This window comes from Camelus bactrianus, chromosome 28, assembly GCF_048773025.1.
Source record: "Camelus bactrianus isolate YW-2024 breed Bactrian camel chromosome 28, ASM4877302v1, whole genome shotgun sequence".
NCBI classification, from domain to species: domain Eukaryota; kingdom Metazoa; phylum Chordata; class Mammalia; order Artiodactyla; family Camelidae; genus Camelus; species Camelus bactrianus.
In genome coordinates this window covers 15,569,674-15,583,840 of record NC_133566.1, presented here as the reverse complement: position 1 = coordinate 15,583,840, position 14,167 = coordinate 15,569,674, and the positions used below count along the sequence as shown (strand labels likewise).

General features: G+C 58.5%; 1 protein-coding gene and 1 long non-coding RNA gene across 8 annotated transcripts in view; one reads left to right on the top strand and one right to left on the bottom strand.

The window, feature by feature from the left end:
- FAM178B (family with sequence similarity 178 member B) overlaps positions 1 to 14,167 on the bottom strand; it is a 60,727-nt gene that overhangs the window by 2,806 nt on the left and 43,754 nt on the right. For 3 of the 6 annotated variants that reach the window (XM_074354810.1, XM_045519623.2, XM_074354814.1), the window contains 2 exons: positions 13,793 to 13,918; positions 249 to 326 (listed from right to left, as the gene is read on the bottom strand). In XM_074354810.1, the coding sequence (XP_074210911.1) occupies positions 249 to 326; positions 13,793 to 13,918 (204 nt within the window). Of the gene's footprint in view, positions 1 to 248; positions 478 to 13,792; positions 13,919 to 14,167 lie in introns of those variants that run through there. The other 3 variants (XM_074354812.1, XM_074354813.1, XM_074354811.1) reach the window with 2 other exon arrangements.
- LOC141575495 (uncharacterized) lies at positions 9,000 to 13,771 on the top strand. 2 transcript variants are annotated; one of them, XR_012503096.1, is made up of 4 exons: positions 9,000 to 11,477; positions 11,829 to 11,980; positions 12,155 to 12,862; positions 12,973 to 13,771. It is a non-coding gene; the product is annotated as an uncharacterized LOC141575495 (long non-coding RNA). The 2 variants fall into 2 exon arrangements; XR_012503095.1 differs by having other exon boundaries at positions 12,155 to 13,771.

Here is a 14,167-nt window from a genome sequence, read left to right as displayed (position 1 = left end):
GGAACACGAAGCCAGAGAAAGAGAAGGACAGATTTGAGTGACTGCTCAGGAGTTGGGCAGGAAAGGGAGGCGAGGCACAGGGCAAGTGGGGGCACGGGTCAGTATCCCTTGGGAACATCTGATGGGCAGAAGGAAGAGGCCCGGCTCCCCTCGGCCTGCTGCTTTCTCCACCTCCCACTCTTCCCAGTTCCTGGCAGTGGGCTGGGCCCCATTCCCGCAGCCCCAGCCCAGCCTCCTGGGAGACTCACGCGTTGGTCTGGAGCAATGTCCCGGCAGCTGACCACCACCCCGGCCAGTGTCAGGAGGCTGTGACACAGGTAGCAGACCTGGAGGAAGAGCGCAGCCGGTTCCATCTTCCCCTCCGGCCCAGCACTGGGCTTCCTGCCGCTGTCTCCGGGGAGCCGGGAGCCGTCTCCAGGGAGGACTCAGGCCCCACTCACTCAGAGCTCTCCCCCTGATGATGACTTTCCTCCCTCCCTTCAGAAAAAGAAGAAAGCTCTGCCATCCAGGAATCCACACCATCACCCAGCCCTGTCCTGGGGCTCCGGTGGAGAGGGACCTGCCCAGCCCGAGCTCTGCCTAGTGTCTGTGGTCTCTGCTCTGCTCCCTACGGCACCCACACCCGTGGGCGCTGTGACTGGGTGCCACTGTCCTCTGTGTGGGTTCGCAGGTCCCTCGTGGGTGCCCAGCTCAGCCCTGAGTGGGATGCCCCCTGCACAGACAGATGTGCAGCGCAGTCCAGGCAGTCCCACTGCACTGACCCAAGGAGGCCAGCGAGGGGAGGGCAGGCAGATGGGAGGGGGTTTGTTGAGCATTTGCAGACCTCATCCACCTACCCACACCCTCGCTCTTCCCTGCAGGACACTGAGGGGTAAGAACAGGACAAAGGCCAGTTCTATCTGATCAGAGAATGGTGTGACCCCAGGGCGCCCTTGGACTTGTCGATGCCCATTCATTTATGGGACATTCACCTGCTGTGCAGAGTAAAGGAGATACAAGGAGCACTCAGGGACAGGCGAGGCTCCTGGCACTCAGTGGGCACACCCATCCCCAACTCAGAGGAGCCTGTTGCCTCTTCCCCTTCGGAATCCTTCCGACCATGATAGGAAGGGTGGCAGGAAGCAAACCCAGCATCGTGCCAGTGGGAGATAACCAGCCCTGAGGCTGAGCTGGGAGGGGAGAGGCATCCAGAGATGGCCAGCAGGGCTCAAACTTGGTGATAAGTGGGCTGGAGCTCAGAACCAGCCAAGGCCCCCCTCCCCTCTTTCCCCTGCCCTTATCATCCTCCCCATTTAGAGCACCTGGTGCTGGCCCCAGAAACAGTGACAGCCTCCTGCCAGACCCAGCAGTCTCCTTAGGGCAGAAGCTAGAACCATTTTTAAGGGCACCAGACTTGGCACTCGGGAGTACCACCTTCTTGAACTCAAATACCACAGTGCAAAATCCTGAGGACAGAGGCCACCTGCCCCCCTCCCCTAGCAGCACCTGCCCGCCCCAGGACCCAGCCTGCTTGCTCTTCAGGACAACAGCTGAGGCCCACAGGTGGCTGATCCCACAGGCCGGCTGGGTCGGGCGGCACTGCATCCAGCAGAAACAGAAGACGCAGTGGGGAGAACCAGGGGGTCGGCCCACTGGGTGTGCCTCCAGGCAGTGCTGCCCCCAAGCTGGGGAAGGTCCAGCCTCCCTGAGCCAGCTCCACCTGCTGGGTCCTCAGCCAGGCCACTGCTGCCCATGGGCTCTCCTTCCCCAGCCTGGCCTTGCTCCAGGGAGGCCGGCTGCATTCAGAACTCCCCCTAAACTCTGCAGTCCTGGCAAATGGCTCCCCTGGCCCAAAGCAGGCTCAGGCCTGTGTGCCAGGCATTGTACCTTGATTAAGACACATCACAAACAAAAAGATGCTAGGAGGAGAAAGAGACTTCAGGGAGGCAATCATTTGGTCAATAAATATTGAATGTCAGCTTTCCCATAGACCAAAAGGAGAAAGGGTCCTTCAAGTTTTTCTTTTTTTTCCCCGGGGGTTGGGGTGGGGTGCTGATGGTGCACAGCTCAGGAGCTTCCAGGAAGGAAGTGATTAAACCAAGCCTCAAAGGAACAGTAGGATTTGAGGTGAAGATGGCCCTGTGGGGGCGAGGGCACAGCCCGCCGAGATTACACCACCAAGACACAACCCGAAGCTGATGAAAGAAACAGAGGCAGGGCTCCCTGGCTGGCGCAGGGGGAGGGGAGGGGACACCCTGGGGACAGGGCTGACGGCAGAGGGTCCAGCAGTGGGTAGTGGAGGCCACTCAGTGCTCTGGAGCAGAGAGACTGGGTTGTGGGGGACAGACTGGGGGCACTTGGGGGAAACAGGCCATAGGATCCTTTGGGATGGAATCTACCAAAGTGAAAATGCGGCTCTCTGTGAAGGATTACACTTCCTCCTTCATCTTTTTTTTTTTTTAAGATTATTTCTCTACAATTTGCATGCTTTACTCACAGACTCAGAAGGTAGTGAAAAACTTAAAAATTAATTTTAAACAAGACAATGCCATTGGAACTGAATGAGCGTAGCTGGGTCTGGGGTGGGTGCCGGGCAGGGAAGAGGGGGGGGGCGACCTTGGAAAGCACCGGGGCCCCTCTTCGAGAGAGGGGCACTGAGCAAGCTGATGGTGAGAGGTGGCGGGAGAAGCCAAGGAAAATATCCAAGGGCGACGGAGCCGTCGGTTGGTGGCTGGTGGGAGGGTGGCTGGGAAGAGGCCTGTCTGCTGGGGCAGGTGTGAGAGCCTGTGGGGGGTGTGGCCGAGGCGGGAGGAAGACCTTTCACTTGTAAACATTCCCCACACCCCGGGGGCGGGGCAGGGGTAGTGCGGAGGCCCAGGCCCAGCCCCTTACCCCACCTCCTCGGCAGAATTTCTCTTCCTGGGAGGGAGGTGTGGGGAGGATGGGCCTGGGATCTGAGGCTTGCTCTGGAGAGGTCTGTGCAGTGAGGATTTACTGAGAGAAAAAAGTTGCTACGTGTGTGCAGGTTTCACAACTTCATTCTTAGGCCGATTCCCATAATTGAATCTGGAGGGAAAATCCCAGGAAAATTATTCTGAATGAGGGTGCTTTTTTTTTTGTTGGGATGGGAATCGCAAGAAGGAAAAGGTAGTTCTGAAGAAAAGCCCTGTTAACCACATTTTATAAGCCCTTTTTCCAAACCTGGGGAATCTGCCCACTACCTGGAAGGAGGGCTGGGAGAGTTCTTTCCTTGCATTCGAAGGTGGCCCCTGGAGTTGGGCCTAAGTGAGGGGAGGCCCTTTAAGAAAGACTTTGATCCAGCTTGAGAGGGTGGGGTTCTGCCAGTGGTCAGAGATCATGCAGTACTTTGGGGAGAAGGGGCTTCATTATCAGCAATAGTCGCCCAGACCATTTCTCCCCTCACTTCCCGAGACCTCAGTCTCTGCATCGAGGAGAGGTGAGAGGGGGTCCAGACAGAGAGACAGACAGTGGTGCGGGTTGGGGGTGGGCAGGCAAGGCTTCTTCTGAGCCCCGACCCTCCCCCAGGCTCCTCTCCTCTGTCCTGTTTCTATGAAGTTCACAGAAACAAAACACTAGCAGAAACAGGGGGCTCTGAGGCCCAGGGGAGGCTGAACCTGGGCCTTCTCCCTCTGGACACCCCAGCGGCCATGCTGAGGCTGGGACTGGCCCGGGAGCCCGGCAGGGACGGGCGGGCCGGGGTAGGACACTAAGTAAACAGTCAGGTGTGAGAGCTGCGCTTCCTGCTCCAGTTGCGCTGTGACCAATTCCTGAACTTAGCAAGCCCGGTCCTGTCCTGCTGGCACCGCCGAGAAGTGGGGCTCTGTCCTCTCTTTCAAGGTGCAGGACTGGGAGGCTGGGCAGAGGCCGCTGGAGGGTGGAGGCCAAGCCCCCTGCCGGCTCCCGTGTCCTCCAGGGCAGCAAGTGCAAGGTGGCCCTTCCTCCAGCCCGAGGCCCCTCCCAAGTCCCTAAGGGCAGAAGTGTGTGTGTGTGTGTGTAGGGTGGTGGTGGGGTCGGTGTGGCTTCAGGGTTAACAAGCAGAGGCACACCTAGAGAGGGCCGGTGTTCGTCCTGGCTTCGGGGGCCCTGTCTGTAGGATGGGCCCTCACCAGCTCCAGCTGCCCAGTGCCTCCTGCCTCCCCATGGGGTGTGAGTGGAGGCTGGGAAGGAAGCCCCCATGGGAAACTGGGCCCGGAAACCTCAGTCAACAACTTGGGGAGAGTCAGAGTCTGAGGCAAGAAATGGGACGTGCCTGAACCGTGCTGACAAGAAAGGACAGTCCCCTGCCGCCGCTGCCAGCAAGGCTCGCAGCTTCCGTCTTCTGGGTCTCTCCCCAGAGGCTGGCAGGCCAACTTTTCTAAGAAGTTAGTTCTGTGGGGGCCGCCTCCTTCCCGGCTCTGGAGCCTTGAGGTGGCCCTGCCCTCCCCCGGGAGGGATGACACGGCTGAGAGATGGGAGACAGTCCTCTGGGCTCGTCACCCACCGAGGGGGCTGGGCCAGGGCAAGGTCAGTGTCTCCTTTTGTAGGCCAGCTAGTTCTGCCCCCAGCAGCCACCAGCCCAGTCTCCGCATGCAGGGCCTTCATCATCAAGACAAAGGGAAAAGGGGCGGACGTTTCCCAGGAACTTCATCCTTTAGAAAATTCCCCTCCAGCTAATGCCAAGGGAGCTGCTGTGGGTTATTCACGCTAAGAGAGGGCAGAAAGGGGGAGGGAGAGGATCTCCCAGGAAGCCACTCGCTCCAGCCAGAACATTAGAGTTTCTCCCATCTCAGGTCTGACCAAGAGCCCAGGGTCACTGAGGAAACCCTTCAGACCCAGCCCCTTCCCTGGAGGCTGCAGACAGGGTGGGGATAGCAGATCTACGTTGGCCGGAGGACCCTGCGGAAGCAGGTCCAGCCAGGCTCGGGGGCAACCGCTGTTGGGGGAAGAACTAAGGCTGACCTGGGAACACCTGCTGGGAAGGACAGAGACTGACTCAAAGGACATGGCCTTCCAGCCAGGCTGCCGGGGACCAGGGGCTTGCACTGCAGGGGTCGCTGGCCCCGAAGGCCAATTGCTGCCTGGCTCCCTGCCTGGGAAGCCAGGACCCCAGAACAGTCTCCTTTGGCTTCGCTCCTCCAGGCGCACAGGAGCTGGGGGGTGGCTGCCCTGGGGGACCTGCATTCACCCAGTCTGGCTGGGCTGCTCTCCCCTCCGTCTAGAATGCCTGGAGGGCCAACCCAGCCTGACCCCAGGAGGAGGCCCCAGGAGACCCAGGAGAATTCTGCCATTGGTCCCCTCATTGCCACGGGTGGGTCCTCTCAGGGGTTTTGTTCCCTAGGAGACACTCTGGTGACACACACGTGCTGAAGGTCAACTCTGGGAAGTCTGGGAAAGAATGAAGCCGCTTCACTCTACCTTGGAGAATTTCAAACCCAAGGCTAGAGCTGGGCCCCGATGAATTCCTTTCCTTCCTCTCTTTCACCTTTTATTAAATTTAACCCTCTAGCACCACTTCACAGTGCCCTGACCCTCACAGCGGGCTCACGGGTTGGGCTACTGAGCTTCCCTTCTGGTAGGCATGGAAGTTGGGCTTGGAGAGGGCGCCCGATGGCATGACCACCTCCAGTGAGGGTTAGGTCTGCAGCAGACGTGACAAGCTGTGTGCCTGCATGTGTGCATGCCTGCGGGTGTGTGTTCCCTAAAGGGGATTTAACACTGGAAAGAGATCAAGGTCCTTCTGCACTACATAGCCAGGGCCCGAGGGCTGCTAGAGGCAGGACAGGGAGAGACTGACACTCCCCCATCCCCACCCCAGGAGGGGAGGGGAGGGGGTGACAAGCCTGAGCCCCAGGGCACCAGTCTAGGTCCTCCACCACACACAGGCTGGGCAAAATAACAGCAAAAATAATTAGTCATGAGTAACCCTGAGGTAGGGCTACTTGTGGGCCCCAGGCCAAGAGCCTCAGCTTGCCTGGCTAGTGTGTCCATAGCATTCAAGATGAGAGGGGATGCATTTTCTAGGTGAACCCCATCTGGACCTGTCCTGGGGTGTGGCACCTGCCACCATCTCTGGGCCTTTCTCCGTGCCCCTACAAGTTAACTGCATGATTTAGTCCCCTTGCCCAGGCTGCCCCTGTGCCACAGTTACACTCCCTGACCTTGGCCTGGACAAGCACTAAAGCAGCACGCAGAGAGCGGCACCCAAAGGAAAGCTGAGTTTGGAAGTGATTCCGACCGGGACAGGTCATCGGTCATAAGTCCTAGCAAGAAGGAAATGACAAGGACACACAGCCCATTACTAGGAAATGACATGGTGACACAGCATTTCTTAGCCCAGGGTCCTTGAAAGCACAGGGCACAGAGGCTAAGGACAGATGTCACAAGCAGGGTCTGCCAGACTCACCCCGGGGCGTCCAAGGCCAGACACTCCATTCTGTAAATGAAAGTGCCTGTTCAGGCGTGAGGGTGGGTGGAGCCCTTAACATGGAGCAGGATGAGGCCAGCTGAGGGTGATGGGAGACAGGCTGGCAGCATCTGGATAGGACCAGGACTTCCGGTCCCGCTGCTGGGAATGGCCATTGCCTAGAAAGTTGCTCTCAAGGCCTCAGCTGGGCAGAGATGGGATCTCTCTGCTGAGGCTGCCAGAGGACCTCAGGGCCCATGATGTGTCCACCTCCTCAGATTCCTCGGAAGGTGAGCCCCTCACCTGCTCTTCTAGCTGCCCAGAGGAAGTGGGTTCAGAGACCCTGAACTCACTTGACAGGGACAGAGGGATTCTTTTTAAATCTCCACCCTGAACTTGGGATTGGACTCTGAGCACCCCTGGCCCCTGCTCTTGGCAGTGAGCACAGGGAGGGAAGTAGGAGGCCATGGCACAGTGGGGCCAGGTGGGGAAGAGATGGAGCTGAGACAAAAGCAGGAAGGCTGCGGGCTTTTCGTTCCTGTGGATCTGCTGCAGGGGGTTATCTCGGAGCATCTGCCCCAGTCCTGTGTTTGCGGGTGGGAGGGACAGAGGGGCTGCAGGCAAACCCTTGCTCCCACCCAGCCCACCCTTCCTTTCTGGTTTCCTGCTGGCCGGGGCGGGTGGGGGAGGTGACAGCTGGGATTGGCTGGCTCTTCCTGCTCCTCCAGCTGGGACCAGAGACCCTGACCCCAGGGGGATCTGGAACGGAAACCCAGCTCTGCCGGCTGCCCAGAGAAGGACAAGATTCTTGGTGCCTATGTTTGAGAATCTATGCCAGGGCGTGCACGTGGGCAACCGTACGTGGGTGCCAGTACTAGAGGGAGCCCCCCAAACCAGCCAGGGTGTTGGCAGGGGCATCCTCCAGGGACCAGAGAGGCCCTACCGAGCTGGAGCTTCCTCAAAAGCCATTTCCTCAAAAGCGATGGCTTCCTCCCTTCTCTTTCTTATCTTTCTCTCTCACCAAATTGTCTCCTGGAATGCTGGCATGGCCAGCGCCTGGGAAGCACTGCCCTCCCTATATTTTCCACAGGTGTTAGAGCACAGGGCACTGCCCAGGGCTGAAGACCAGGGGGATGCCATGGACACTAAGGTTTCCCCTCCTGTGTCAGTGTCCCAGCCTCCTGTCCCCTACACCAGAGGCCAAGGTGCCACATAGTGAGGACTTCAGCTCTTACTCCAGAGGAAGACATGTGACGCAGGCCGGCCAGTCGCTGCAAGGCTGGCCACGTGATTGGCTTAGAGGTGAGCACATGACCCAAGCCAAGCCAATGAGACTCAACTCTGGGACTCCGTTGGGACTCCAGGACAGAAGCTCTTTCTTTCCCCCTGGCTGGGCCTGCAGAGGGGAGGAAATAGGCCTGGAGTGTCTCAGAAGCAGCGGGAAAGCTGCCTGTGAATGCACAAAAGAACAGAGCCGAAAGATGCAGAGAGCAACATTGAGGTTTCACGACACTGCTTGGCCCTGGTCCAGTTGAGCCTGTCCCAGGACCTTTCAGGACGTATGTATGTGTGTCCATCACTACAGAGTCCTGGCGAAAACAGGGTGAGAAGGGATAGAAAAGGCGGTGAGTAGAAGGGCAGTTGAGCGGGCAGTGGTCTGCCTGGAACTGTTCGTCCACACTGAGGACAGCCAGAGAGGGACCTCACACATCCTTCCTGCCCCCCGTCAGCTGCGCGGTGGGAGCTACACCCAAGGTGCTTAGATGTGGCTCTTAGAAGGCACTGTTTCTCCATCTGTACTCTGCACTCTGCATGCCGGAGGCAGGTGGGTGCAGAAGGGTGCAGGGGAGGTGGGGAAGGGTCCCTCACCAGGCTGTACCTACTCAGGGCAGGCAGATGGGAAATGCGGGGCAGCTGAGATAGGCCCTGGACCCGGCCCTCAAAGGAGACTCTGCTCAGGTGTGTGAAGCAATGTGTGGGCAAGCCATGGGTTAAGCAAACAGGCTGTAATGACCACCAAGGACAGGAGAGACAGGAATCCAAGTTCAGGAGAGACAGGCCCCAGAAGGAGGACCAGCAGGAGCAAAGACACAGGCCTGAGAATGGAGGGCTTCTGGGGAAGACACCCAGTGCTTGGAATCAAATGGAGTGGCTTGATTCGCAGGAGAAAAACCACATGGATGAAGTAGGGCCAGCTGACCAAGACCTTGGATGGCAGAGCTGGAATATGCTGTGACAGGACTGCTTTTTCCTGAGTCAGACTGGGAGGAAGATCACAGAGCTGTCCAGGAGGACTGGAAGGATGCAGGGACTGAGTAGGGCGTTAGGTCAGAAGCAGAGGAGTCACCCGCGTGGGGTAAGGATTGTGCGGATGGGAGGGACCCCTGAAGGGTCCTTAGGAGGACTGAGCCTGGGGCAGCCCAGGGCAGGGAGCAGGCCCAGGAGCTGTTGAGGACTCAAGCTGGCAGGGCTTGAACAAAGGCTGCCTGCAGAACCCAAGCCTGCCCTTCCCAGCAAAACGTGGCTTTAAGCCCTGTTCATAGGCTTGCAAAGAAGCCAGAATTCCTGGGACTCAGTCAAAGCTGGCCTGGGCCCCAGGAGCCTTCAGATGCTCAGAGGTACCCATTCTGGGGAGGCTCCGCGGCCACCCAGGTGGGTGTGCCGTGAGGCTGGTGCAGGGATTCCCCCTTGGGGTCGGCTTCCCTGAGTCACCTCTTTGAAGTTTATTTCAAAAGATGTCAGCGGTTCCTCGTTTTGGAGGAGGTAAGGAGGAGCCCACCGCAGACTGGCTAGGGGACGAACTCAGGAGTCCTGAATATCCGTTGTCCATTCTTCAAAACCTGTAAGTTTTCTCCCAGCCCTCCTAATCTTGGCCTGACCAAGGTCCCCGGCCTGGTGGGCGTGGTTCTCCCCAAGGTGCAGGGCAAGGGGCGGGAAGTGCAGGGGAGAAGGCGGAGCGTGGAAGGAGAGGGAGGTTCTGGCTCCACCTGTCCTTCCAGGGGACACAGGGCAAGGAGGCTGTGCCCCAGCCAAGCCTGAGGGAGTCCACGGCTCCCCTTGCTGGTGCTGAGTGCTGGTGGGAGAGGGCAGAGCGCAGAGCTGCTGGAGGGCAGGGTGTCCTCCCGTCCTCTCCCCAAACCTCCCCAGCCACACCCCAGGCACCTCAGGCAGCTCTTGGAAGGGTCACCCAACACAGGGACAGGCCAGCGCAGGAACAAAAGCGGTAAAACTTGTTTGTCAACTCTGTTAACACATAAGCACACCATAAAGATACAGGAGATGCACACGCACGCGCACACGCACACATATGCAGGCACACGGCAGGCCCATGCCCTCTGCAGAAGATGTAGAGAGACCCCAGGAGGGAGTTCAAAGAAATCTGTGCAGCAGGGTGGGGTTACCCCAGAGCATCACCCAAGCTCTGAGCACACCCCACCCCTTCACCCGTGCATTTCTCCTATAAACAAGCCCTCCCTGAGCCCCACAAGCACAGAGCCTGCAGCCGTGTGTGGGGTGAGGAAGCTGACTGGAGTCACCTGCAGCCTCCAGGCTGTCTGGGTGCGCTGGCCCCTTGCAGCCGGCCCCGGGGGACAGGGACCATCACAGATGCAGAACCCTCAGTGGGCCCCAGATTGCCTGTCCCATGAGGACACTCGTCAGACTCTGAGGAGGACGTTCCCAGGAGGTGGACGAGGACAGGGAACCGGCTCCTGGTGCCTCAATGCAGCCCCAACTCTGGGATGTCCACCTCCCTCTGTGGACCTTAGTTTTCCTTCCACACAATGAGAGATAGTTAACTTCCTCAAAGTTCCTAAATGTAACCAAACTGGGGAAAAATTTCCACTCTACGAAAAAGATCCTCATTCTGTAGAACCTTCAGATCCCTCTGGGCAAAACAGAACCCAAAATTCCTTCACTATAGCTTCGACGCTGCAAAGGGCCTGGGGAGAAGGCAGAACAGCAGGGAAGTGTGGTAAACTGTGGAGGTTTAACAAGACCAAAGCATCAGTCATCTGGATAAATGTGAATAAATCTGGCCAAATACGGTTTAAGTAAGTCAGCTAAATGAAAACTAAAGAAGCCTCAGGAAACCCCTGGTTTTGTGCTGGACGGCTGAGCTGGTCGGTTTGAGGAGACAGTGGCAAACTGAGTCCCGTTCCCTGACATGTGTTTGCGCAGGGGCCAGAAGGACAGTCGCACACACAGAGGCCTGGGAGGGAGCTGGCCTCTTGCAGAATTGGTACCCATGGGCCCGAGGGAGGCACCTGTCAGCCAACTCTTGGAGCACACTCCTGCGTTAAAACATCCTCTCCCACCTCTCTCACACAGGGCACCTGGCTCTCGCGGGGCTATCCCAGACCCCCAAGCATCACTCTGACCAGATGTGCATTCTCCTCCAGGAGGACCCCTCTCAAACCAAGCAAGCCCGGGGCCACCAAAAATCACTGAGGGGCTGAGCAACTTCTTTATCCAAAAGCACTTTAAAATGCTCAAAGTATTCTAATCATTCAGTTCACAAGCAGGATTCTTATCTTCCACACAAGCACGGCTGTGATTTGCTCGGACACATGGTGACTCTGACTCAGCGAGGACAAGCACCCCCCTCCAGTCCCCTCCCACGGCCCATCCCGCACCCACCCCTGCAGTGTTGCACAGGAGCACGTTGTTTCTTGTGTTGAACCTGGTGGTAGCTTTGCCAGGCAAGAATCTTACCAGCTTATAATTACAAACGATGCACTGTGATTGGTTCCCTCATAAGCAGGTAACACTTCTGAAGTGCAGGGTCCCCAACAGGAGCAGCTGAGGCTATAAACCCTTGGAGCCTTAATGAAACAAGGACCTTAAGAGACAGAGGCTGGTCTGAGGGCAGAGGGTGTGCAGAGGGAGGGCTCTTTCCAGCATGGGGGTGGGAGGGCAGAATGGGGTGGAACAGGAGAGTTCAGAGAGGGAGAATTAAAATTGCATTCATTCATTTGTTCATTCACGCAGTCACCTAGGGCCGAACATACCATGCAGTGCTGACACCAGCTGTGCCCAGTCTAGCTGGGGAGACGGACAAGTCAGGGGACAACTGCAAAGCCAGGGGATCAGCGAGGTGAGAAAGTCATACCCTGGGCACCAGATGGCAGCTCGCCCAGCCTCCAGGGAAGGCGGAACAGGGACAGGGATGGGGAAGAAGGCTGGGAGCTTCCCTGGGGAAGGAGGAGCCTGGGCCAAGGCCCCAGGCAGAGACAAGAGGTGGGGAGACCAGGGGGAGCGGAGGCTGGCAGAAGTGTTTATCTGCAGGGCGGGAGGAGGGCTGAGACCCAGCAGTCCGGGGCAGGAAATCTCCCAGACGGGAGTGAGCAGGGCCTGGGGGATGGGGCCCAGCACCATGGCCCCAGGGGACAGGGCCCAGCAGGGCTGCCCCAAGCGCTGGGAAAGGGTTTGTCCTCACTTCCTCCAGGCTGGGTCGCCTCAGGCCAATTTCATTTGGCCTTAGTTTCCCGAAGCGCCTCAAGGAGAAAGAAGGCAAAGACTTTGAGCTCTGGGGATGAAAGGCTCAGACCACCACTCCCTGTAAAACAGGGCGGATGACGCCGCTGCCCTGTTTGGCTGGTGAGTAGCCTGATTGTCTTTGAAGATGAAACATGCTCGGGCCTAATGAGGAGTCAGTTGGCTGAGGTGGGAGTGGGGCCGGGCGGCGGGAGGCCAGGCACCTGCCCCACCTGGTCCGTTCCCGTCAGAACAGTGCTGGCCCAGGGGGACAGAAGGCTTCACTTTTCTCTGCAGACTGCCGGTGCCGGCCACCAGCCCCAGCTCCTCCTCACCCTCCTCTGCTATCAGGCCAGGATCCATCCCAGGTGGCAAAGGCATCTGATAGCTGCCCTGGACCAGCACAACCTACACTTCTGGGGCACCCAGCCCCTCATGTTTCCAGGCCAAAAGAGTAGTTTCCAATGTGCCAGCTGATCAAAGGGACACTTCACGGCCTCCCTGACATGCGTGAGGACAGTCTGCACAATAGAAGGGGACTCGCAGCCCGCTCACTCCCCTCGCTTCCCAGGCTGTTGAAGGGACACCTGCTGCCACACGGGCTCTGGGACGCCATGAGCCAGATGGCACCCCCGGGCTTGCACGAACACCACCTCTGCCAGGCGAGGCCAGGAGTGGCCCCAGGGCACCTGGAGGGCACACCCTTCGCTTGGCCCAACCAGACACAAGTCTCCTTTTTCCTCTCTCACCACACCCCTTCTTCCTCTTTTCCTTTCCCCCAGCCCAGGCCTGGGGCCTGCCTACCTGTGTCCTGCTCAGACAGACCACCCCAGGGCCTGACCCCGCCTCCTTTCTAGAGCCCCCAAACACCCGGATTCAGCCTCCATAACCAGCTCCAGTTGCCTGGGAAACAGCTGCCAGAGGAGAACAGGGCACGTAGGCAGCTCACACTCTCCTGGGAGGCAGCAGCCTCGTAAATGCACGGACTTTAGGCACGGCTGAGAGGTAACCTTGCCTACATGTTCCAGAAGAGGACACACACCTGGGGGTTACCCTATCTTCTTAACAGTTCATTTGTGTGCATTAAGTAATTAATTCACTTATCTGATTTGCAGAATGATGCCCAAAGGTTGGTCTTCTGGATCGTCAACATCCAACCTCTGGGTGAGATTTTGGAATTAGCACCTTCCTCAATTAGGAAGATGCCTATCTGCACCCTTCACGCCTGAGTCCCCAGGGATGGGGGGCTCACTGAGCTCCACCCCCAGCTCCCCAGGGAACCGCGCTTGGGGATCCCAGTCTGAGGCCCCTACACTACCACCCCTGCTTGACACTCACCCCAAGCCCCACAGCCGCAGTCTCTGCGGTACCTCACTGGCCCTGACTCCCAACAAAGCATGGCTTTCAGGAAAGCCGGGCAATGTCTGGAAAGTCAATCAGGAGGAACTGGGGAAAGGCCAAGGACTCAGCCTCAGTGAGGACCACAGTGAACAGGAACAGGGAGGCTGGACCCAGCTCTGCATCGGGAAACACAGTGCCTCTCACATCCGAACTCTCCCTGCGCTTCTCCTTCAGAGCGCTCCCTTCCCGCCCCACTCCCTCTGCCAGCACTTCAGCTCCCGTGTCCTCTCTAAGCTGTGCTGTGAGACTAACGGAGCACCCAAGGCTGACAAGCCTAGCCAGGCCGCACAGGACCAGCAGGGCCAGGCGGACAGGCAGGCACGCGGCCAGCATGCCTAGGTCCACAGCACCACACTGCGCCTCCTGGAGGGTTCTGGGCAAGGATTCCTGGTTACAGATTTTGCAGAGGAGTAGGGGAGGCAGCTGGCTGGGCTCTGTCTCTCGGAGCCCTGGGGTTTTAGGATGGGCAGCCCTGCCTTCCCCATTGCCCTGCGGCTGAGTCCTGGCGGAGGTGGGCAGGGTCTGGGTGCTCACCTTGTGGTCTAGCTGGGCACTGGCCTTTGGTTGTTTCTCCCAGCCGAGCGGTAAGGTCTCTGAGCCCAGGTACTGCTCCAGGGATGACGGCCGCATGAGGCTCAAGAGCTGGCTGAGTGAGGACAGCTGCGGAGGAAAAGGAGGCCATCAGTGCCACGGACAGCTTGGGGTTGCTTGGCCTGCCCCACACCCCCTAGCTGGCAGTGGTGGGTCAGAGCCTAGGCTCTGGAGCCAGACCACTGGCTTCCACAACCTGGGTGCACCTCTCACTTGGGAGCCGCATGGCCCCCTGGAGCCTGTTCCTGCCGTGAAATGGAGACAAGCACATCCCTTCTTCCCAGGAGAGGAGGCTCACACGCTCACAGTGCCTGGCAC